The 25,746-nt window shown below is 38.6% G+C and overlaps 1 protein-coding gene and 1 pseudogene across 1 annotated transcript; both read left to right on the top strand.

Annotated features, from left to right (window-relative positions):
• Window positions 1-14,011: 14,011 nt before the first annotated feature.
• Window positions 14,012-21,628, top strand: LOC117295144 (pyridoxal phosphate homeostasis protein-like). Its single transcript, XM_033777709.1, has 7 exons — window positions 14,012-14,194; window positions 16,016-16,129; window positions 16,984-17,095; window positions 18,324-18,458; window positions 19,035-19,177; window positions 19,885-19,983; window positions 20,543-21,628. Exons 1-7 carry the CDS (start codon window positions 14,081-14,083, stop codon window positions 20,720-20,722), a joined length of 897 nt encoding a protein of 298 aa, XP_033633600.1. The 5' UTR covers window positions 14,012-14,080; the 3' UTR covers window positions 20,723-21,628.
• A 2,078-nt stretch (window positions 21,629-23,706) lies between these two features.
• LOC117294728 overlaps window positions 23,707-25,746 on the top strand; it is a 7,547-nt pseudogene continuing 5,507 nt past the window's right edge.

The raw sequence follows: 25,746 nt of genomic DNA, 5'->3' as shown, positions 1-25,746 counted from the left end.
CCATAATAAAGTCACGCGAGTGGTTATTTCTCAATTTGAGTGAATGAACCCGTAAAATGGCTGAATTTTATGACGTACAACACCACGTTAAATGAATGGGAGGCTACGCTTAAAGAAATGCTCATAACTTGGGTTCATTCGCGAATTTGAGCAAGAACGCCTCCGATTGGTTTGTCACGTTGAGAGACTCCAATGTGCTCACTATGTGGATTAGGATTGTACCGAAGATATGACAGATTTGCAACAAGTGGAATCATCGTACATGTATTATTTTGTGCGGGCAATATTACCACAAAAATATCCCCATTTCAATGGTTCAATAGCCTCAGAATCCAACTTTGGAAGTTAACGTAACACGTATGGTGCGACTTTGTCCGGGCTCCCACAGTTAGGATCTGGCAAACTTGAGTAAATTAAGATCGCTTAGAACAATCTCTTTGTGTATGTGGTGATTGCAATGAAAACATCCATACATGGGTTGAAATATTGCTGCACCAATGTAGGCGCAACCACACCAGATTCCCCATAGCTTTTCGTGGTAAAATAGGGTTTTGCAGAATGTGGCAGCGCACGAATGTTGAACCTTGTAAATGGGCAATTTCTTGTACGGAAAAGCCTCGCTAATAAGCGACACTCATCAGCACAGAAGTACAATCATATATGAGGTTCAGCGACACAACACACCGAGAAGCGTCGGTCGGGTCGGGTCGGGTCGGGTCTCCTTCCCTTTCAAGCTGTTTGGCGGTAGGTATCTCGACTACCATCAACACTGCTCCAACGGTACTGCCGTGTGTGTACAAAACTGATGTTGAAATCCACTAACTTTTACAACCATCCTCCCCCTACTGATACACCATTTAAAACCACTCAAAATTCACTAACTTTTACAACCTTCCTCCCTCTACCGATACACCATTTAAAACCATTCAAAAATCAATAACTTTTACAACCATCCTCCCTCTACTTATACACCATTTAAAACCATTCAAAATCCACTAACTTTTACAACCTTCCTCCCTCTACCGATACACCATTTAAAACCATTCAAAAATCACTAACTTTTACAACCATCCTCCCTCTACTTATACACCATTTAAAACCATTCAAAATCCACTAACTTTTACAACCATCCTCCCTCTACTGATACACCATTCAAAACCATTCAAAAATTACTAACATTTACAACCATCCTCCCCTACTGATACACCATTCAAAACCATTCAAAAATCACAAACTTTTACAACCATCCTCCCCTACTTGATACACCATTCAAAACCATTCAAAAATCACTAACTTTTACAACCATCCTCCCTCTACTGATTCACCATTCAAAACCGTTCATTTGAACGGTTTCAAATTGTGTATCAACTTATTTCAAGAAGGGAAAAGGGGTTCAGAACCAACCGACACACAACCGCCATCACCACCGTCGAGAAACCCACCGCCAAACTGCATGGAAGGAGACCCAACCCGAGATGGGATCTAAAAAACTTTAGTCAATTTAGATCGCCTGGTGGTACTGATCTCTTTGTGAATGTGTAATGAACCACCAAAATAACCCCATGTGCGGGCAATATATTACCACAAAAATCTGGCAAATTATGATTCAATTTAGATCGCCTAGTAACAACATCTCTTTGTGTATGTGGCGATTGCTATGAAAACATCCATAACTGGGGTGAAATGTTGCTGCACCTATGAAGGCGGTAGGCGCAACATTCCCCGTTGCTTTCAGTGTTAAAAGGCGGTTCTGCAGAAAGTGGCATCTCATGAATGTTGAACCTTGTAAATGGGTATTTTCTTGTACGGAAAAACCTCGCTAATAAGCGACACTCATCAATCAGCACAGAAAGAAGTACAATCATATCTGAGGTTCAGCGATACTCGGACCGAGAAGCGTCGGTTCGGGTCTAGCCTTTTTAGTCAAGGCGCACGCGGCACACCGGATGGCACGCACAACCCCAAAAATGTAACGCACGAAAAAAGACTATCACCGCGAGCGGCGAAGCCGCGAAGCACCTTTACCAACTCGTTTTGGGGCCTTATGTTTTTCTTTACAGTTGCCAACGATTTTGGTGGGAGAAAATGTAATGTGGTGAGTTGCTGGCCAATAAGAAGCCACAATTACTTGCATGACGTCACAAGAACGTTCGATGCAAATTCGTCTCCCACGCTGTGTTTGACGGTCGGTAGGGTTTCTCGACTGTGGTGGTTATTGTATTATGTATGCCGTTGGCGTTGAAACTCATAATCGGTGCCTTTTTATTAAAGGCAGTGGACACTGTGGGAGAGGTTGATTGTATAAAACATTGTGAGAAACGGCTCCCTCTGAAGTGCCATAGTTTTCGAGAAAGAAGTAATTCTCGAAATCAACCATCTAAAACGCACACAACTTCGTGTGACAAGGGTGTTTTTTAATTTCATTATCATCTCGCAAGTTCGATGACCGATTGAGCTCAAATTTTCACAGGTTAGTTATTTTATGCATATGCTGAGATACACCTACTGTGAAGGCTAGTCTTTGACAATTACCAATAGTGTCCACTGCCTTTAATAAAAAGGCACCGATCATGAGTTTCAATAAACCCTACCTACCGTCAAACACAGCGTGGAAGACCCGACCCGACCCGACCCGACGCTTCTCGGTCCGAGTGTCGCTGAACCTCAGATATGATTGTATTTTTGTGCTGATGAGTGTCGCTTACTATCGAGGCTTTTGCGTATAAGAAAATGCCCATTTACAAGGTTCAACATTCATGAGATGCCACTTTCTGCAGAACCGCCTTTTAACACTGAAAGCAACGGGGAATGTTGCGCCTACCGCCTTCAAAGGCGCAGCAACATTTCACCCCAGTTATGGATGTTTTCATAGCAATCACCACATACACAAACAGATGTTACTAGGCGAATTGACTCATTAATTTGCGTGATTTTTGTGGTAATATTGCCCGCACATGGGGATATTTTTGTGGTATTATTTTCGATGTTTCATTTTATTGCAAATCGGTCATAATTATACATTAAGTCTCCTCGATCAACCAACGATAATTTGCTAATTATCCAGTTTTTTTGCACCATTATTTTCATTTCTCCCTCAGAAACCAGAGGGAAAACTGCTATGCCCCTCCAAGAGTGAAGTTCAAGCACTGGAATTAACTTTACAAGGAGTGGTGGGTTAGGGTTAGTTAGGGTTAGGGTTTTTGACATGACGTAATACTACCGTATTTGGTAATCCGGAGCTCTGAGTACGCCGGAGCTCTGAGTCCGTTACACCGGCCAGTCGGGATGCATAAAAGCGTCCCTGAATATCCTTTTTTTGCGGAACGGGTAGGCCAAACAAGAAACTACCCCAGTAATGGATGTTTTCATTTCACATTCACAAAGAGATTGGTACCACCAGGCGATCTAAATTGACTACAGGGAGGATGGTTGTAAAAGTTGGTAATTTTTGGATGGTTTTGAATGGTGTGTATAATAATGTCGAAGTGTATCAAGTAGGGGGATGGTTGTAAAAGTTTGTGAATTTTGAATGGTTTTGAATGGTGTATCGGTAGAGGGAGGATGGTTGTAAAAGTTTGTGAATTTTGAATGGTTTTGAATGGTGTATCAGTAGAGGGAGGATGGTTGTAAAAGTTAGTGATTTTTGAATGGTTTTAAATGGTGTATCGGTAGAGGGAGGATGGTTGTAAAAGTTAGTGGATTGTGAATGGTTTTGAATGGTGTATCAGTAGAGGGAGGATGGTTGTAAAAGTTAGTGATTTTTGAATGGTTTTAAATGGTGTATCAGTAGAGGGGGGATGGTTGTAAAAGTTAGTGGTTTTTTATTGGTTTTGAATGGTGTATCAGTAGAGGGAGGATGGTTGTAAAAGTGAGTGAATTTTGAATGGTTTTAAATGGTGCTTCGGTAGAGGGAGGATGGTTGTAAAAGTTAGTGACTTTTGAATGGTTTTGAATGGTGTATCGGTAGAGGGAGGATGGTTGTAAAAGTTAGTGATGTTTGAATTGTTTTGAATGGTGTATCAGTAGGGGGAGGATGGTTGTAAAAGTGAGTGATTTTTGAATGGTTTTGAATGGTGTATCGGTAGAGGGAGGATGGTTGTAAAAGTAAGTGATTTTTGAATGGTTTTGAATGGTGTATCGGTAGAGGGAGGATGGTTGTAAAAGTGAGTGATTTTTGAATGGTTTTAAATGGTGTATCGGTAGAGGGGGGATGGTTGTAAAAGTGAGTGATTTTTGAATGGTTTTGAATGGTGTATCGGTAGAGGGAGGATGGTTGTAAAAGTGAGTGAATTTTGAATGGTTTTGAATGGTGTATCGGTAGAGGGAGGATGGTTGTAAAAGTTAGTGATTTTTGAATGGTTTTGAATGGTGTATCAGTAGAGGGAGGATGGTTGTAAAAGTGAGTGAATTTTGAATGGTTTTAAATGGTGTATCAGTAGAGGGAGGATGGGTGTAAAAGTGAGTGAATTTTGAATGGTTTTGAATGGTGTATCGGTAGAGGGAGGATGGTTGTAAAAGTTAGTGACTTTGGAATGGTTTCGAATGGTGTATCAGTAGAGGGAAGATGGTTGTAAAAGTGAGTGAATTTTGAATGGTTTGAATGGTGTATCAGTAGAGGGAGGATGGTTGTAAAAGTTAGTGATTTTTGAATGGTTTTGAATGGTGTATCGGTAGAGGGAGGATGGTTGTAAAAGTAAGTGGATTTTGAATGGTTTTAAATGGTGTATCAGTAGAGGGAGGATGGTTGTAAAAGTTAGTGATTTTTGAATGGTTTTGAATGGTGTATCGGTAGAGGGAGGATGGTTGTAAAAGTAAGTGGATTTTGGATGTTTTTAAATGGTGTATCGGCAGAGGGAGGATGGTTGTAAAAGTGAGTGAATTTTTAATGGTTTTAAATGGTTATCGGTAGAGGGAGGATGAGTGAATTTTGAATGGTTTTGAATGGTGTATCAGTAGAGGGAGGATGGTTGTAAAAGTGAGTGATTTTTGAATGTTTTGAATGGTGTATCGGTAGAGGGAGGATGGTTGTAAAAGTTAGTGATTTTTGAATGGTTTTGAATGGTGTATCAGTAGGGGAGGGTGGTTGTAAAAGTAAGTGATTTTTGAATGGTTTTGAATGGTGTATCGGTAGAGGGAGGATTGTTGTAAAAGTGAGTGATTTTTGAATGGTTTTAAATGGTGTATCGGTAGAGGGAGGATGGTTGTAAAAGTGAGTGAATTTTGAATGGTTTTAAATGGTGTATCGTTAGAGGGGGGATGGTTGTAAAAGTGAGTGATTTTTGAATGGTTTTAAATGGTGTATCAGTAGAGGGAGGATGGTTGTAAAAGTTAGTGGATTTTGAATGGTTTTGAATGGTGTATCGGTAGAGGGAGGATGGTTGTAAAAGTTAGTGGATTTTGAATGGTTTTGAATGGTGTATCAGTAGAGGGAGGATGGTTGTAAAAGTTAGTGGATTATGAATGGTTTTGAATGGTGTATATCAGTAGGGGGATGGTTGTAAAAGTTAGTGATTTTTGAATGGTTTTGAATGGTGTATCGGTAGAGGGAGGATGGTTGTAAAAGTTAGTGATTTATGAATGGTTTTGAATGGTGTATCGGTAGAGGGAGGATGGTTGTAAAAGTTAGTGGATTATGAATGGTTTTGAATGGTGTATCAGTAGAGGGAGGATGGTTGTAAAAGTTAGTGATTTTTGAATGGTTTTAAATGGTGTATCAGTAGAGGGAGGATGGTTGTAAAAGTTAGTGATTTTTGAATGGTTTTGAATGGTGTATCGGTAGAGGGAGGATGGTTGTAAAAGTTAGTGAACTTTTAATGGTTTTGAATGGTGTATCAGTAGAGTGAGGATGGTTGTAAAAGTTAGTGAATTTTTAATGGTTTTGAATGGTGTACATGTATCGGTAGAGGGGGGATGGTTGTAAAAGTGAGTGATTTTTTAATGGTTTTGAATAGTGTATCGGTAGAGGGAGGATGGTTGTAAAAGTGAGTGAATTTTGAATGGTTTTGAATGGTGTATCGGTAGAGGGAGGATGGTTGTAAAAGTTAGTGACTTTGGAATGGTTTCGAATGGTGTATCAGTAGAGGGAAGATGGTTGTAAAAGTGAGTGAATTTTGAATGGTTTGAATGGTGTATCAGTAGAGGGAGGATGGTTGTAAAAGTTAGTGATTTTTGAATGGTTTTGAATGGTGTATCGGTAGAGGGAGGATGGTTGTAAAAGTAAGTGGATTTTGAATGGTTTTAAATGGTGTATCAGTAGAGGGAGGATGGTTGTAAAAGTTAGTGATTTTTGAATGGTTTTGAATGGTGTATCGGTAGAGGGAGGATGGTTGTAAAAGTAAGTGGATTTTGGATGTTTTTAAATGGTGTATCGGCAGAGGGAGGATGGTTGTAAAAGTGAGTGAATTTTGAATGGTTTTAAATGGTTATCGGTAGAGGGAGGATGGTTGTAAAAGTGAGTGAATTTTGAATGGTTTTGAATGGTGTATCAGTAGAGGGAGGATGGTTGTAAAAGTGAGTGATTTTTGAATGTTTTGAATGGTGTATCGGTAGAGGGAGGATGGTTGTAAAAGTTAGTGATTTTTGAATGGTTTTGAATGGTGTATCAGTAGGGGAGGGTGGTTGTAAAAGTAAGTGATTTTTGAATGGTTTTGAATGGTGTATCGGTAGAGGGAGGATGGTTGTAAAAGTGAGTGATTTTTGAATGGTTTTAAATGGTGTATCGGTAGAGGGAGGATGGTTGTAAAAGTGAGTGAATTTTGAATGGTTTTAAATGGTGTATCGTTAGAGGGGGGATGGTTGTAAAAGTGAGTGATTTTTGAATGGTTTTAAATGGTGTATCAGTAGAGGGAGGATGGTTGTAAAAGTTATTGGATTTTGAATGGTTTTGAATGGTGTATCGGTAGAGGGAGGATGGTTGTAAAAGTTAGTGGATTTTGAATGGTTTTGAATGGTGTATCAGTAGAGGGAGGATGGTTGTAAAAGTTAGTGGATTATGAATGGTTTTGAATGGTGTATATCAGTAGGGGGATGGTTGTAAAAGTTAGTGATTTTTGAATGGTTTTGAATGGTGTATCAGTAGAGGGAGGATGGTTGTAAAAGTTAGTGATTTTTGAATGGTTTTGAATGGTGTATCGGTAGAGGGAGGATGGTTGTAAAAGTTAGTGGATTATGAATGGTTTTGAATGGTGTATCAGTAGAGGGAGGATGGTTGTAAAAGTTAGTGATTTTTGAATGGTTTTAAATGGTGTATCAGTAGAGGGAGGATGGTTGTAAAAGTTGGTGATTTTTGAATGGTTTTAAATGGTTATCGGTAGAGGGAGGATGGTTGTAAAAGTGAGTGAATTTTGAATGGTTTTGAATGGTGTATCAGTAGAGGGAGGATGGTTGTAAAAGTGAGTGATTTTTGAATGTTTTGAATGGTGTATCGGTAGAGGGAGGATGGTTGTAAAAGTGAGTGATTTTTGAATGGTTTTGAATGGTGTATCAGTAGGGGAGGGTGGTTGTAAAAGTAAGTGATTTTTGAATGGTTTTGAATGGTGTATCGGTAGAGGGAGGATTGTTGTAAAAGTGAGTGATTTTTGAATGGTTTTAAATGGTGTATCGGTAGAGGGAGGATGGTTGTAAAAGTGAGTGAATTTTGAATGGTTTTAAATGGTGTATCGTTAGAGGGGGGATGGTTGTTAAAGTGAGTGATTTTTGAATGGTTTTAAATGGTGTATCAGTAGAGGGAGGATGGTTGTAAAAGTTAGTGGATTTTGAATGGTTTTGAATGGTGTATCGGTAGAGGGAGGATGGTTGTAAAAGTTAGTGGATTTTGAATGGTTTTGAATGGTGTATCAGTAGAGGGAGGATGGTTGTAAAAGTTAGTGGATTATGAATGGTTTTGAATGGTGTATCGGTAGAGGGAGGATGGTTGTAAAAGTTAGTGATTTTTGAATGGTTTTGAATGGTGTATCGGTAGAGGGAGGATGGTTGTAAAAGTTAGTGGATTATGAATGGTTTTGAATGGTGTATCAGTAGAGGGAGGATGGTTGTAAAAGTTAGTGATTTTTGAATGGTTTTAAATGGTGTATCAGTAGAGGGAGGATGGTTGTAAAAGTTGGTGATTTTTGAATGGTTTTGAATGGTGTATCGGTAGAGGGAGGATGGTTGTAAAAGTTAGTGAACTTTTAATGGTTTTGAATGGTGTATCAGTAGAGGGAGGATGGTTGTAAAAGTTAGTGAATTTTTAATGGTTTTGAATGGTGTACATGTATCGGTAGAGGGGGGATGGTTGTAAAAGTGAGTGATTTTTTAATGGTTTTGAATAGTGTATCGGTAGAGGGAGGATGGTTGTAAAAGTGAGTGATTTTTGAATGTTTTGAATGGTGTATCGGTAGAGGGAGGATGGTTGTAAAAGTTAGTGATTTTTGAATGGTTTTGAATGGTGTATCAGTAGGGGAGGGTGGTTGTAAAAGTAAGTGATTTTTGAATGGTTTTGAATGGTGTATCGGTAGAGGGAGGATGGTTGTAAAAGTGAGTGATTTTTGAATGGTTTTAAATGGTGTATCGGTAGAGGGAGGATGGTTGTAAAAGTGAGTGAATTTTGAATGTTTTGAATGGTGTATCGGTAGAGGGAGGATGGTTGTAAAAGTTAGTGATTTTTGAATGGTTTTGAATGGTGTATCAGTAGGGGAGGGTGGTTGAAAAAGTAAGTGATTTTTGAATGGTTTTGAATGGTGTATCGGTAGAGGGAGGATGGTTGTAAAAGTTAGTGATTTTTGAATGGTTTTGAATGGTGTATCAGTAGGGGAGGGTGGTTGTAAAAGTAAGTGATTTTTGAATGGTTTTGAATGGTGTATCGGTAGAGGGAGGATGGTTGTAAAAGTGAGTGATTTTTGAATGGTTTTAAATGGTGTATCGGTAGAGGGAGGATGGTTGTAAAAGTGAGTGAATTTTGAATGGTTTTAAATGGTGTATCGTTAGAGGGGGGATGGTTGTAAAAGTGAGTGATTTTTGAATGGTTTTAAATGGTGTATCAGTAGAGGGAGGATGGTTGTAAAAGTTAGTGGATTTTGAATGGTTTTGAATGGTGTATCGGTAGAGGGAGGATGGTTGTAAAAGTTAGTGGATTTTGAATGGTTTTGAATGGTGTATCAGTAGAGGGAGGATGGTTGTAAAAGTTAGTGATTTTTGAATGGTTTTGAATGGTGTATCAGTAGGGGGATGGTTGTAAAAGTGAGTGAATTTTGAATGGTTTTGAATGGTGTATCGATAGAGGGAGGATGGTTGTAAAAGTTAGTGATTTTTGAATGGTTTTGAATGGTGTATCGGTCGAGGGAGGATGGTTGTAAAACTTAGTGGATTTTGAATGGTTTTGAATGGTGTATCGGTAGAGGGAGGATGGTTGTAAAAGTTAGTGGATTTTGAATGGTTTTGAATGGTGTATCAGTAGAGGGAGGATGGTTGTAAAAGTGAGTGAATTTTGAATGGTTTTGAATGGTGTATCAGTAGGGGGAGGATGGTTGTAAAAGTTAGTGGATTTTGAATGGTTTTGAATGGTGTATCAGTAGAGGGGGGATGGTTGTAAAAGTTAGTGAATTTTGAATGGTTTTGAATGGTGTATCAGTAGAGGGGGGATGGTTGTAAAAGTTAGTGAATTTTGAATGGTTTTGAATGGTGTATCAGTAGAGGGAGGATGGTTGTAAAAGTTAGTGGATTATGAATGGTTTTGAATGGTGTATCAGTAGGGGCATGGTTGTAAAAGTAAGTGAATTTTGAATGGTTTTGAATGGTGCATCAGTAGAGGGAGGATGGTTGTAACTTGAGTTAGTGATTTTTGAGTGTTTTTAATGGTGTATAATCAGTAGGCCTCCTACTGATACACCATTCAAAACCACATTTTCGTACACACATCCCGGGCAGTACCATGAGCAGTGTTGGTGATAAGCTTGTATTACTTCTCAAAACCATTCAGATGGTTTTGAGCTGCAACCTGTGGGCATTATATACCACCGTAGCCGGATGGTTTCAGGTCGTAAGCAGGCTAAAACAAATCCTGTAGTGTACGGTAGAGCGATGATGGAACCCCGCGAAATTCGGGGAAATCTGTGCCGAAGTTTGTGTCCAAACAAGACGTGCGCATGCGCAGTCTGAAAGTTTACAGATTTAGAGGCGAATTTTCTTCATGAAGACGAGTTTTCTTTATACTTGGAAAGTAAGATAGAACAAGTTAAACCTTCCTTTACCTATTTAATACTTTTTTATATGACCAAACCCCGTACTTTGTCTTAAAATGGTGGGAGCCAAGGCACACCGTGTCTTAAATAGAAAATTCATTAACAACAGCGAAAACGCGACCACGGTGTGTGTAAAAAACTCTTTTCTAAATGGCTGTCCATGAGGTTTGCTCAGTGCTAATAATCATGTGCGTGTTCACAATGAGTCAGTCTTCCCTCCTGAGCTTGTTTTTTCAACAAGATAGATAGATTGAACTAAAAATCAGCGTATACGCGCAAAGTGCACAAGTGTCTTCTAAGCAAGTTGATACACAATTTGAAATCAGCATACGCTGATTTTTAGTTCTATCTAGTGCCCTCTCGTGGTTACGTTTGGAATAATGAGTAAACACGATCCCGTTTTGATGTACCTTTGTTGCCGTTTTTATGGGTCGATCATGAACCGCGGGGTTCCATCATCGCTCTGATGTTTATGATCCTATTGGTTAATCCTCCTCTTTATTATGAATATTCAGTATGTAAAGGGTGTTCTTTCTAGACGAAGATAGGGGAAAATGCGCTGGAGGTCACGCTTTGCTGATAAAAGACGTGGTCAAAATCACGATGCCCTCATTGACGCGTTTGGAACTCTTCCCATAAGAAAGTCACGGGAGTGGTACTGGGAGAGGTTATTTCGAAATATCACCATTTCAGCGCGGTTAAGAATCCACGTTAAGACATCGTTTTTGTTTACTACTATGAATAAAAGGTGTGTGCAAACCAGTTTATGTGCTTTTCTTCACGCACAGCCTCCCGTTCATTTTACGTGTGGTTTTGCACCACCCAAAAATGCCGATAACGTGGTCAAAATCACGATCCCCTCATTTGACACATTTGGAACTAAGCTCCACAATAAAAAGTCACGGGAGTAAGTTTTTTCTCAATTTGAGCGAATGAACCCGTAAAATGGCTTAATTTTATGATAGTTCAAACACCACGTTAAATGAATGGGAGGCTACGCATAAAGAGAAGCTCATAAACTCAGGTTCATTCGCGAATCTGAGCAACAACGCCTCCCATTGGTTTATCACGTTGAGAGACTCCAATGTGCTCACTATGTTGACTGGGATTGCACCGAAGATATGAACGATTTGCAACAAGTGAACATAGTTATGCGCGGGCAATACAACCACAAAAATATCCCCATTTCAATAGCCTCGGAATCCAACTTTGGAAATTAACGTAAAACGTATAAATGCGACTTTGTCGTGAATGGCGTAGTTGGAACTGGCAAATTATTATGAATAATTTAGATCGCCTAGAACCATCTCTTTGTGTATGTGGTGTTTACTATGAAACATCCATAACTGGGTGAAATGTTGCTGCGCCTATCGCAAGCAACCACACCAGATTCCCCGTTGCTTTCAGTGTTAAAAGGCTGTTTTGCAGAGAATCTGACAGCTCGTGCATGTTGAACCTGTACAATGGGCATTTTCTTACTTGGAAAATGCATCGCTAATAAGCGACACCCATCAGCACAAAAATACACTCATATCTGAGGTTCAACGAAGCTCGGACCGAGAAGCGTCGTCGTCGGGTCGGTCGGTCGGGTCGGGTCGATCGATGTTTGACGGTAGTGTGCCGTTGGTGCTGAACCATGTTTGTAAACTAAATGGGGTTGGTTAGTGAATTAATTTTGAATGGTAGCCAGCATACACCCCATTCAAAACGATCCTCATGGGTGCACCCCATCCCACCAAATAGGAGAAAACACAGCGTCGAGCTCATTAATATTTTGTAGGCCCATAAGACAGATGGTGTTTTAGTGTAAAAATGTTGCCCAATTTGTGACCCTGTCGGTTGTGCTTGAGGTATTTTGGATGACATTAGGCCCAGAACTAAGTGGTTCTATTTGCTGAGAGGTGTGGGGAAATTTTTCAAGATTGATGATGCTCGGACGTTTTGAAAATTAGACCTGTAAAGGGGTGTTTTGACTTGGAGGGAGAATAAACTCGACGGGCCCAGGGACTCCCCATATAAAATTGAGCAGAGAATACAAAAGTTAAAGAGTCAATCAATAATTTTCCCTTTCAAGTTAAAAGCTGTGAGACTTTTAAGTATTTTTCGTGTATTTTTGAATATTAAGCATTTGGCACTGTGTGCTATGGGAGATTATTTGGAGGGGTGCACCCTCTCATAGGATTCTGTATCAGCTGCACCACCATTCAAAACCATTTGGGGGCAGCAAATGGCATTTGGGGCAGCAACTGTGTACGCCGCAGCAGTTATCAACCATTCAAACAGCACCTGACCCGACCGACGGTTCTCGGTCTGAGCGTTGCCGAACCTCAGATATGATTGTTTTCCTGTGTGCTGATGTGTCACTTGTTAGCGAGGCCTCTCTGTATAAGAAAATGCTCATTTACAAGGTTCAACATTCATGAGCTGCCAGTTTCTGCAGAACCGCCTTTTAATACTGAAGGCAACGGGGAATCTGGTGTGGTGCACCTATAAAGGCGCAGCAATATTCTACCCCAGTTATGGATATTTTCGTAGTACTCACCACATACACAAAGAGATGGTACTAGGCGATCTAAATTGACTCATAATTTGTCAGATCCAAACTATGACTAGCCTGACAAAGTCACACCATACATTTTACGTTAATTTCCAAAGTCGGATTTCGAGGCTATTGAACCATTGAAATCGGGATACTTTTGTGGTAATATTGCCCGCACACAGTATGCGATTTTCACTTGTTGCAAATCGGTCATATCTTCGGTACAATCCTAATCCACATAGTGAGCACATTGGAGTCTCTCAACGTGACAAACCAATGGGAGGCGTTCTTGCTCGTATTCGCGAATGAACCCGAGTTATGAGCCTTTCTTTACGCGTAGCCTCCCATTCATTTAACGCGTGTTGCGCCGTCATAAAGAAAAGCCATTATATGGGTTCATTCGCTCAACAGAGAAATAAACCACACTCTCGTGACTTTATTAAGGGGAGAGTTCCAAATGTGTAAATGATTGGATTGTGATTTTGACCACGTTATCAGCAATTTTTACGAGGTGTGTGATTGTGGGGGAACATGTGTCCTAACCGTCATAAAATTAAGCCATTTTACGGGTTCATTCGCTCACATTGAGAAATAACCACTCCCGTGACTTATTATGGGGATAGGCTAGTTCCAAACGTGTCAATGCGGGTCTGGGATTTTGACCACGTTATCGGCGATTTTTTAAGAGGCGCATGTGTCCCATTTGAGAAAAATATTAAAAAGGGGGTGGGAGGGACACTGTTTTGTTTCTTAGGGGCCTTGCTGTTTTCGGTGTGCAGAAGAAGTGGTTCTGATCATCTTTCGGTGGGTCGGGGGCAAATCCTGATCATATTAGTATAGGTAGAAAAATCCAAATGGTTATCAGCGACTTTGCTGCTAACTCCACAATACATAAAGCAATTATATTTGTTATTATCTATTTTTTTTTTAAGAAAAACGAGAAAAGAAACACAAATTGTGTTCATAACAACCCAACATGGGTCTAAATATAAAACTAAATTCATGCATTCGAACATCGCACTATTTATATATGGGCCTAAAGAAAGAAGGGCGACTTAATAAAGTTAGGTATTCATGAACTATTTGTAATAATGTTTTTCACTGGTTATTATTATTGCCACAGGCGGCAGTTTTGAAGTTTTACTTTGGCTCCTTTGACCTCGCTGTGTTTATGCAAAGTTCAAGTAATATGTACATGAAACAGCCGTAGATGTTTTATGAGGCACGTTTTTAGTCGGCGGCAGAGCATGCCAGCAGCAAGCAAAACAACTGCTGTTTGAAACACGTCTCTCTAGCTACTCTCGCGTGCGTTCCATCCAAGAAGATGCATCGTGTTTTTAATGCAGTGATGGCCGCCGAAAGAGAAATTGGACAGATAGGCAGAGCCCTGCAATCGGTAGGACAGCGTGTGGAGTCAGCTTTCCAGTCAAGAGATGAGGTAAAATGATGCATTTTGTTTTATAGATAATTTTTGTCGCCATTAGTTTTGGTTTGTTCGTTTACTGCACGTCGGGTATTTCCATGGGTTTGTGTTGGAGTTCGTGATGGAAAAGTACTGAGTTGACTCTTGGTACAGGGCCAGTTGCAAAAACGCTCGTTTGGTACAAAAGTAACAGCTGATATTTGACAGCTTGCAATTTTGTCAGACGACTTTGAAGTGTTTGTTTACTGTTGTTTTAAATTTAAATGAAGTGAAGTTTTTAACTTTACTTATTAATTAATAAAGCAATATAAATTTCCACAAAATTGTTTTTTCCAATCAACATTTTGGCAGAGTGTTCAGATATTTGAGGGAAAAAGTTGAATCCCAACGTTTTCAATCGTCCTAAAAAAAATAAGATGACCAAAATTGGCAAAAACAAAAAAAAGATTGTTATTTCATCATGAAGGAATACTTCTTTCCTTTGTCCATGGTTAATACTTTGTGAAAATCTTTTACAATCTTTTATTTTCCATTTTGATTGGCTGCGGACAAGTATAATTAGTATAATTAGCAAGAAAACCACAGAGGTGAGACTGGGTAAAGTTTTAAACAGTTTGGGTTTTAAAAATAACAAACCCAAACAAAACTTTATAGGCCCCTAATAAATATATTTTAAATGATCTCAGCAAAAACAATCTGAATGTCTTGTCTGAATGCCTCGACTAAATTGTTTCGTTTATGTTTTGTGTATTTCAGCAGTAGAAAAAACAATGGATATTTGACATTTTAACAAAGAATGGCGGCCATCTTGAAATAAAAAATAAAAAGCCCCTCTTCCTCCTTTTTTTGAAAAACCCGGACGTGAAACATGTTTTTTTTTTTACCTCGGCGTCAAGTAGGTAGAGCACAGTCTACTTTCTGAGGATGATAAGATAAGGGCCATAGATTACATTAGGCCTACTTGTCATTTATCCCTCCACGAACTATTGCCATAGCAAAACCATTGTCACTCTTATTATAAAACAAGGTTCACAATATCAAATCTAGCATTCTTTCTGGAACTTTGAAAAAAAATTACAGCCTGTTCCAACTCTGAAATATTTACAGTTCAAATAGTAAAAAAAAATAAGGGAACCTATTCCTAGTTCTTGGGTCTGTCTAACCATAGAGAAAACAGGGAACAGACATTTTCAGACATTTAAAATTATCTGAATCTGGACTGGTTTATTTTGCTGATCTTTAAGAAACAGAGAGATTATGTTCGTTGGTTTACTTCTCTATCACACTGAGGATGCTAAAAGCTCCTGACTTGCAATCTTCAGTAAACCCCCTTGCATTGGACCCCATCATTCATGAAGTGTGCAAGCACGAGAGGGACAAGTTTGCATTGAGCCAGTAAACTCATTCAACCAAATCCAGCCGTCTTGTTTTTTTGAATTGAATAATAATACAAAAAAGTTACGTTCAAATGTTGACTTTCGAGTTTGATTAATTTCAAAGTGTACTTACTCATAAGCCAGATGAGATGATTTTCTATTGGTGATTGTTCAAATAAAAACAGTTTCTTTAACTGTGTAGAAAACACTTTCTCATTTAGATTTGGGTCAAAATAAAATCTTTTTGAAACCTTTGGTTGTGTGGAATTTTAACCCAAATTCAAGCTGTGAGATGCCAGGCATTCTTTGTCAAATTTAATGGACATTCTTAAAACCAATTCGTGCATTCAAATAGTCTCTCTTCGGAAATCTTTGGTTGCGTCTACTTTTTGTTATTTTGGAATTCGTTGGCAGTTTCAATTCAAAATTCCTAACTATTAGTTTGAATTCCTTTTGACAGATCATTGCGAAAGAATCCCCAGAGTTGCGACTGGTGGCCGTCACCAAGACTAAACCCAAAGAGATGGTGATCGAAGCCTACAAATATGGACAGAAGAACTTTGGAGAAAACTATGTAAGTACATGTACCAACTAACGTTGGACCTCAACATTCACATTGGCTGAATGCTTGGTATGAAGCCAAATACCAAATGAGAGTTGTAGGCCAAGGAAGTTGTGTTGTCAGTCAGCTGTGGTGTTGGAACTACAGGGTTTTCCCCTTAAAGACACTGGACACTATTGGTAATTGTCAAAGACTAGTCTTCACAGTTTGTGTATCTAAACATATGCATAAAATAACAAACCTGTGAAAATTTGAGCTCAATCAACGTTCATCGCAGTTGCAAGATTGAATGAAAGAAAAAAACACCCTTGTCGCCCCATTGTCACAAATTTCAAGACCTCAAATTCTATATTTTGAGGTCTCGAAATCAAATTCGTGGAAAACTAATTCTTGCTCGAAAACTACGTCACTTCAGAGGGAGCTGTTTCTCACAGTGTTTTATACCATCAACCTTTCCCCTTTACTCCTTCCAAGTAAGCTTTTATGATAATAATTATTTTGAGTAATTAACAATAGTGTCTACTGCCTTTAACTTGTTCAGTGACTAACCAGCAACCAGTAGGACCAGTTAGCTTGTCATTGCACTGGTCCGTGAACTTGAACACCTGTTCATAAGGTTTACTTTCAAAATATAAGTTGTTGAGACTTTCAACTCGAAGCAATTGTTTACAAAATGCAGAAAAGTAATAAATTTGCCAGCCGGAAAAATTCAAACAGAATTTTGACTGGTCGTCAGGTGTGTTAACCTGCATTTGGCTAATCGACCACTGTCAAGGGGAGAATGTTGCACGGGGAGGACAAATCCAGAGTTAAACCCTGGAGTGTAACAAATAAACAGTTTTTATGCACATTGTCTCTTTGAATAGGTTCAAGAACTGGTTGAGAAATCCCACGACGACGAGTTACAAAAAGCCTGTAATGACATCAGGTGGCACTTCATCGGTCATTTACAAACCAACAAAGTGAAGAAAGTCCTTGGTAAGTTTCATCAATATCATTGAACAGACAGTGTAAGAGACACTTCTACTTCTACTTGAATACTCGGTAGGGTCCATAAGACAGGACAAAAAGCAAAAAGTGAAAAGTTTTCATCATGTTGCCCCCTTGAAATGTTCTAGTGGCATCTTCTTTATTATATTATATGGACCATTTGTAAGTCTGACATTCGGACCCTGATATTTTCATAAGTGAAAGCTATTTTGTTTAGTTTCACATTGTAATAAACTAAGAGGTACCTAGCAAGATATCAAACACAATTTTGACGGCCCATGCCTTTCAAATAAATTAAGGTAGAAGATTTTGAGCTCCCGACGTTAGCATTTTTGACAGACCTCAACAACCTCTTATATAATTGAGGTATTTAAATGATCAAATTTTCATATTTGCAGGGGCATTTATTTATCTTTTGAATGCACAGGTGGTGGGGGATGTTGACAAATAATTTAACAGCAAAAGACACTCAAAGGCCGACAATAAAATAAAAAAAACAATAGGGAATTTTCCTTTCATCATTTTTCTCTGTCAAAAATATCAACAATGAGAAACATGTGAATTAACAAATTTGTAAACTTTCAATAACTTCAAAAAAATACAATGAAAACACGTTTAAATAATAATTATTTTGTAACAATGATTGCTGCGATACCTGTTCAACTGTCAGAGTAATCGATGTTTCAAATTTCCAGTGATGTAATTTTTCCTTGGCTGTCAATGTTTTCGAGCGATGTCCAGCTAAATGTTGTGATGGTGGGTTGGTGGCGGTCCAGTGTGCTCATAAGATTGTTGTTTTGTGCCTTGAAGGTGCCCGACTTTTCAGACTCTGTCTTACAAGCATGAAGTATCAGGCATGCCCAATGGAGTATGTATACAAACATGGCTCAATTGATTGCCAGAAGTCCCGAGTACATTTGAATCTGGTAAAACCCCTCCCCGAGCATATGCCTCAAAATAACCCACGGCAAACCCCAGCAATGTAGTGCTCTGTGTTTTGTTGTGGTTGCAAAGTTGTCACCACTAATTGAAATTGTCCCCATAGAAGGGCCTCTTACCAGAGGGAAATTGCTGTGCCCATTCAAAGCCTGTGCATCCTATCCCTACAACCTGCAATGCATCTTCCTTCCTTTGGAGAGAAAGAGCATTTTGCATTGTTTGGAATAGTAACTTCAATTAAATGTTACTAAAATTCTCTTGTTTTGGGCATCAACAGAGTCGCCAAACTTGTACATGGTAGAAACAGTGGACTCCATGAAGCTAGCCAACGAGATCAACAAGACATGGGAGAGGCTAAACAAGGGTCACAGGTTAAAGGTCATGGTGCAAATCAACACAAGTCGAGAAGAACGTGAGTTTTGTTTATCAGAGGCCATTATAGTCAAACAAGCTTTTAGGAGTACTGTTGGTTTTTTAAGAGCAGTAAATTCTTTCAAGTCTTCTAAATTTTGAGAAATTTTGTGTTTGTAATTAAGTGCTCACACCTAATATTGGGACTGCTTATTATCAATTTGTTTGGGGGGTGTTTTATGTGTTTGTAAATTTTGATCATGAATTTGACAAAACTCCTAAGCCACTCTCACTTTACATAATCTGACTTCAACAATAACCAGAGCTGTATTGTGCTAAATATTCTTTTGAAGATATGAATGAACAAAATACGTATAAGTTTGTAGATGTATCTTTGCAAAAAACTAATGTTTTTGCGGAATATCAGTTTCAGACTTGAATTACTACATGATGACTGGATTTGTTGGCAAAATTACTCACAAACTTATGACAGGATTTGAGCCAGAATGATTAACTTACTAAAAAAAAGGCAATTGCAATAAGAAATTGTAATCGTATTTTTTATCTGAAAACGACAGCTTTTTTTATTTTGTTTAAATGAAAAACTAAATGTTTACATTTAAATTGTTTAATACAGAAAAACATGGTGTTCCCACGTCAGAATGCTGCAACCTATACGACCACATCAGACAGCATTGTCAAGCTCTTGACGTTGTTGGTATTATGACAATCGGTGCCTTTGATCACGACCTGAGTAAAGGTCCCAACCCCGACTTCCAGGTATGTAAACAGCTCATAAAGACCATTAACCCTCCTACTCTTGGTACCATTTTCCAGTGAGTTAACCGACCATTTAGTACAGTTCAACTGCAAGGGTTTTGGTATACGCAGCTGTGCACAGAACTGACTGACAGTGTACATCTCTGTATTGTGTTGATGCATTCACCACATCATATCGTATTGCCGACTGGCATAGTTACTCCTAACCACAATGGACGACATTGAATGGTTGGACAGTAGGAGGGTTGACATTCTACTGTGTAGATGCATTCACCAGATGATATCATGTTGCAGTAGATGCATTCACCAGATGGTATCATGTTGCAGGCTAGCATACATGTAGTTCATCCATCTTTCAAAACCACAGTTCGCATACTCTGTACTCTGAAAACAGCAGACGGTGTCAGGGAATGATTTCGTCCAGCAATTTTTTAAGCAAAACAATTCAGACAGAACACACTGAATGCCAAAATGAGTAGCAACTCCTGAATGCCAAAACGAGTAGCAACTCCTAATTTTTGAACAGCAACTGATACATTTTGTATAATATTTTGCTCTGCTAAACAAGAGAAATCGTTCACTGGGTGTCTTGGATGGGTATCGAACCTGTAACCTACCAGGGATTCGAACCCGTAACCTAGCAAAGATAACTGTGTTAATACCTGATTAACCAATACTTCCTTTCTTTGTTTGTTTGTACCATGCAGGCTCTTATTAAGTGCCGTGAGGACATTTGTAGTACGTTTAGTCTCCCCAAGGAGTCAATTGAGCTTAGCATGGGGATGTCCAATGACTTTGAACATGCAGTAAGTACATTTTAAAGCAACTCTAAGCCTCCTTCAGCCTTTTTTTTATTTTATAACAATTTTGTCCTGTTCCTTGTCTTCAGAAGCAGTTATAAACAACTATTTATAAATACCCCAGACAGTTTCTCTACTCCGTAGGGGTGTTTAAACGGTTGATAACGACCAGCTGGAGCTGTTTTCATCAAACTGAAAAGAATCTAGACTATTTTGCACTTCCAACCCAGAGGCCATTTTTTTTTAGATCTGGTTAAGCTGAAAACATTGCTGAACAGTTTTCTGCAAAGCAAAAATAAACAGTATGCCAGTCACAGTATTTTGGCTGGTAACCTTATTCTTGTAGGCATAATTCTGCTGTGCTTGGATACGTTTTGTGCTGAGGCAGCTCTATGAAGCTGGTTCCGGATAATGTCTTAGATAAAAGCAAGATGTTTTGGTTACTGTAAAAACAACCTGCCTTTTGTAAGCGTAAACAGTAGTCCACCAATGCTGCTCACTCCTTTGCATTGATGCCTTGTGTACATTTTGTTTCAAATAACTATATTTGTTATTATCTCTTCAGATTGAAAATGGCAGTACTAACATCAGAGTCGGCAGTACAATATTTGGGGCTCGCACATACAAAACCAAACCAGAAACCGTCAAAACGAAATCTGTCGACAAAGCTCACGAGGACACGGCTTCGAGAAGTGACCAGGAGAGGAGTGTTTTCGTCACTGGTATGGCGGAGCTTTCTCTCTAGAACACTCAAAATTGCAGCGTTGAAGTTTTTGCTTCGATTGTCGCTTTGGAAGATTCAACTCTCAAAGGATACCCACCGGATCTGGAATCCGTCGAACTCCTCCCCTTCGCTAATGAGACTGACATCTACGTTGTCTTCATCAAAGTTAACATCACGCAGGATCAGTGTTCACCACTGTGTGCCACAGAAGTGAAACCTTTTCATGTTTTGTAGGTTGTTTTTGTCATGCTGATATTGACTGGGAAAAAAAGGGTAAACTGTAAATGGTAAGTATAAAGCCCTAACTTGTAATGCACTTACCAGAGGCACTGTACTTGGCTTCTACGTTTCAACGTCAGTCTTGTTCTGTCTTAATGGTCTATTCCTCAAGAGAACTTGGCAAACTCCCACAAGGGGATATAAACGCCAAGCTGGCAATGGTCAATCTCTCAATGATTATGAGTTGCACAGATCCAGTAAGTGGAAGTATGTATTCTAGTCCTTGTGAAATTAGTGGCAAGCTTGGTAAAATTCGAACTGACAACCTTATGATTGCAAGTCCTGCAGTCTAACTACTGGACCACAGTCACCTCTGAAATTGTCGTCCTCGTTGTGTGATAAGGACAAACAATCCAATTTTGGTGATTTGTTATCAGAAAATGCCATCTACATCTCATCGTGTGATTGGAAGAAGAACAAGGCTTTAGCATTCAATGTGCAAAAGTATGTTTCAGAAAAGTTTGATGTTTTTTTTGTTGTTGCCATTATTAAGTCATTTTAAGGTACATGTAGAAGGAAATTCTGCATGGGAAATGAGAAAATGGTGTCCTTCGGCTCGGGTCCGGGGAACTTCTAGCAACAACAAAAACGCAACAGTCATGCAATATTATTTTAATTGTCATAATCCATTTTTTGCTTATGACCTGGTGTTTCTGGGGAAAAAAGTACTATGTGTACCTGGAAGAGGGGCTGTGTACCTGGAAGAGGGGCTCTTCCGTCACACCACCTGTTGTTTCCCCCAACACTCGTTCTGCATAGTATATGAACCTAGCCCAAATTATCAGACAGTATTTAATTGCAAGTTAAAACTTTCAAGTCATAGTCAACTCCAGTCAACTGGATTTCAACCCCCACCCTTTAAAGAGAAGGTACACGTTTGGTAATTACTCAAAACAAATATTAACTTAAAAACTGACTTGGTAATGAGCATTGGAGAGCTGTTGATAGTATAAAACATTGTGAGAAACAGCTCCCTCTGGAGTTGCATGGATTTTGAGAAAGATGTAATTTCTCACTAACATAATAAAAGACTTCTAGCCAGAAGTCTTTTATTCCTATCTGAAAGCACACAAACTCGTCCAACAAGGGTGTTTTTCTTTCATCATTTTCTCGCAACTTTGATGACCCAATTGAGCCCAATTTTCACAGGCTTGTTATTTTATGCTTATGATGAAGTGAGAAGACTGGTCTTTGACAATTACCAAACATGTACCTTCCCTTTAATTTAACCGAAAAAAATTTGACTGCACTTTGCTCACACTAATTGATTGCACTGTGCATCAGTATACAAAAAAGGTAGGGTCATAGATTGGTTTTGTCAGCGTAATGTTGATTCATAGGCAAAAGTTTCAGCAGAGCACTGTGTCTGCTTAAAAAAAAAACTGACAGTATTTTCACAAAAATGTCAAATCCATCTACAATGCGCCTATGGTCGTAATGTGTTCCAATCTTTAATAACTGTTTTGGGTATGAATGAATATACCCCCAGAAATGATTGAGAGCTCCCTCACGCGGTCTAAAATGTGGCCCATTGGTGAGGTGGGAGCAGGTACCAATGTATCTCAGGCCACAGCATTTGTCGCGGACGCACACCATCCTTCAGAAATCTGAGAAATAATTCATGCACGAATCGTTTCTCAGATTCAATTGTTTTGTGGTGAAAAATTATCCAAACCAATGTTACTTAGTAGAGAATCCTTTTTTGCAAATGAGATAAATATTAACAGCTGCTGTGCTTCTCACAGAGTAAGTTTTTTACCGTCACAAATTTTTGGAGTAATTACCTTCCTGCCAAGATAAAAATTCCTAATTTGAGTAATTTGAGGCTGATATGTTTCACTCAATTTATTTCAGTGACTGCTGTGAATTGACTTGTGTGAATTATTTTGATGAAAAACTACTGATTTTTCTAATGTGCAACTTTAAGGTAAAATATATTTTTAAGATTTTTGATTTAGTCGATTGTTGTGACGCAATGATTCTATCCAAACTAGATCTGAACTGTTGGCTCTTTATACGTAGATGTTCAAGGAACACGTTGCCTTGGATCGATATTTAGATCGATGATTAGAAAGATATTTATAAAAGTAGAATATAATGATCCGCACAAGTATCAAAATTGCGTGGTTTTCCCTTTACCTCACCGACAAACATGGTCGACCATTTATGGGAGTCAAATTGTTGACTCCCATAATTGGCCAACCGTGTTAGTTCACAAAGTAAAAGGAAAACCGCGCAATTTCGAGGCAAATGTGTGTATATCATTATATTCTACTTTTAAAACATCTTTCTTACCATATGCATTTTATAACAATAGGTTACAAACGCTTTTCAAAGACCTACTCGACGATCCAAGGCAACGTGTTCCTTTAAGGAAAGCGCTCATAAATAACACCAAATCAATACTTGTTGATGAGTACGTTAGATTTTCAAAGTAAGGGTGGTCACTGAGAGTGCCACAAGTGGGCCACCAGACGTTTGATTGGGCAGGGACAATACTCTCTCATATCATTAACAATGAAACTTGCCAGTTGTTATAAGGAGAAGAGTGACCATTATGCTTATACGCAGATTTTTCGGCTAAGTTTGCACTTACTATTCGTTTATCGATGAACAGATTTGTGAAGTGACGTCTAATTATAATGGGGGGTAATTTGAAATGAGTAACTGCTGTGATTTATAATGAGATTTAAGGCTATATCTGAATTAGCACTAAAGTTACGGCTATGGCTATTGCTAAGGATGTCACTAAGGATATCCTCAAGCATTATGAAGCGGTGATCCAGCTGTAGCCGTAGCTGTAGTCACCAGTTCAGTCATAGCCTGAATATATAGTTTAACATTAAAAGCAACATGCAAATGGTGGATTCTTGGAAGATGTGCATACTATTGGTAAAATAAAATATTTGTTAGTACAACTTTAGCTGAGTTGAAGGAGGAAGAAGCAATTTTGTTTTAAAATATTTTTTCCTCTCAAAGTTATCGAATTGCTGAAAAGATTCATCCACGTTTTTACTTTCCCATAATGAAGTGGCATTTAATATTTGTTTATGTTGATTCATATTTCAAATTAGCAGTTTTGTTTCTTCTGTAAAATGTCATTATTTTCTGTAGTTTTTCCATCAAGAATTAATGTCTTTACTCAAAAAGCATTCCCAATCACATTAATGTCTGCTACAGTCCCCATCAAAACTGTGTTTTGCCCAGACAAAAGAACTTTAATTTAGGTGTTTTATGTGCATCAGAAGTGTTTTGTGGTTTTGTTGTATATATTTATACTGTGAATATATTATGCAGACAGTGTTGCAAAGTTTAAAGCATCTAACTGTTATATACAAAAAAATGTATGTATTATAAAAAATTATGTAAAAATAAAACACATTACTTATGATTTACAACTAATGTTAAAACCATTGTGTGTCTTTGATGTTTTTATTGTTTAGTAAGTTTGGAATTTCATCTTTGAGAGGGCAAGGCCTTTCATTTCTTTAAAGGCAGTGGACACTATTGGTAATTACTCAAAATAATTATTAGCATAAAACCTTACTTGGTAACGAGGAATGGGGAGAGGTTTATAGTATAAAACAAACGGCTCCCTCTGAAGTGCCATAGTTTTTGAGAAAAAAATTAATTGTCCACGAATTTGATTTCGAGACCTCGGATTTAGAATTTTGATGTCTCGAAGTCGACCACCATCTAAATGCACACAACTATGTGTTACAAGGGTGTTTTTTCTTTCATTATTATCTCGCAACTTTGACGACCAATAATTGAGCTCAAATTTTCACAGGTTTGTTATTTTGTGCATAATGTTGAGATACACAAAGTGAGTAGAGTGGTCTTTGACAATTACCAATAGTGTCCACTGTCTTTAAGAGGGCACTTCCATCTATGGGAAACTTTTGAAAGGGCACCAAGGCAAAAACCAGGGGAAACTGAGGCCATGGCATCCGCAGAATTCCAGGCCTGGTTTAGTGACCAACGGAAGGGGTAATCTCTCTTAACATAAATAGCAAAAATAAAACCTTATATTAATTTGGTTTTACCCATACACCATTGTGTGGTAGCACTGTTTACTCATAATTTTCCCAAGTTCTGTGAAAACAAAACCAAAGACATATTACTTTGGTGCATGGGATTCGAATCCACGGCCTTTGCAATTTTGTAGCAGTGGCTAAAAAAACTGCAGCTTTTGATAATATAAAGTAATTCAAGAATAACTTCTTCGGTAAACAGTATTGTCCAAGGCCCACACTTCGTGTATCACAATTATATAAAATAACAAACCTGTGAAAATGTAGGCTCAATCTGTCATCGGAGTCGAAAGATAACGGGAAAACCCACGCTTGTTTCCGCACATTTCGCCGTGTCATGACATGTGTTTATAGTAAATCCGTTAATCTCGATAACGAGAATTGATTTTGTTGAAAAGGTAAAGCATTTCATGGAACAATATTTCAAGAGAAGTCTTTTACCATTACCTTCTGTAAACCCTGTAAGTTATTTGTAAATCTGTGAACTTTTCTAAGATTGTGTATCCAACATATCTGCTCCGGATTTTCCGCGATATCTCGAAAACGCTAGTACCAACCACCTTTGGAAATGAAATATAAACATCAACATTAAATATAGGATTAAAACAATCAAACTAATGGTTAACAATTTGTATATTTTGCCTTTAACCATTTAGCCACTGGACCGCCCAGCCGCCTATCGATATACTGTATGTGGTAGGAGGAAACCTTGCTAGCTTGTGTTTGTAGAAA

The sequence above is a fragment of the Asterias rubens genome, chromosome 9 (genome assembly GCF_902459465.1).
Source record: "Asterias rubens chromosome 9, eAstRub1.3, whole genome shotgun sequence".
Lineage (NCBI taxonomy): Eukaryota > Metazoa > Echinodermata > Asteroidea > Forcipulatida > Asteriidae > Asterias > Asterias rubens.
The sequence above is the reverse complement of the archived record's forward strand: the minus strand, read 5'-3'. Positions and strand labels throughout refer to the sequence as shown.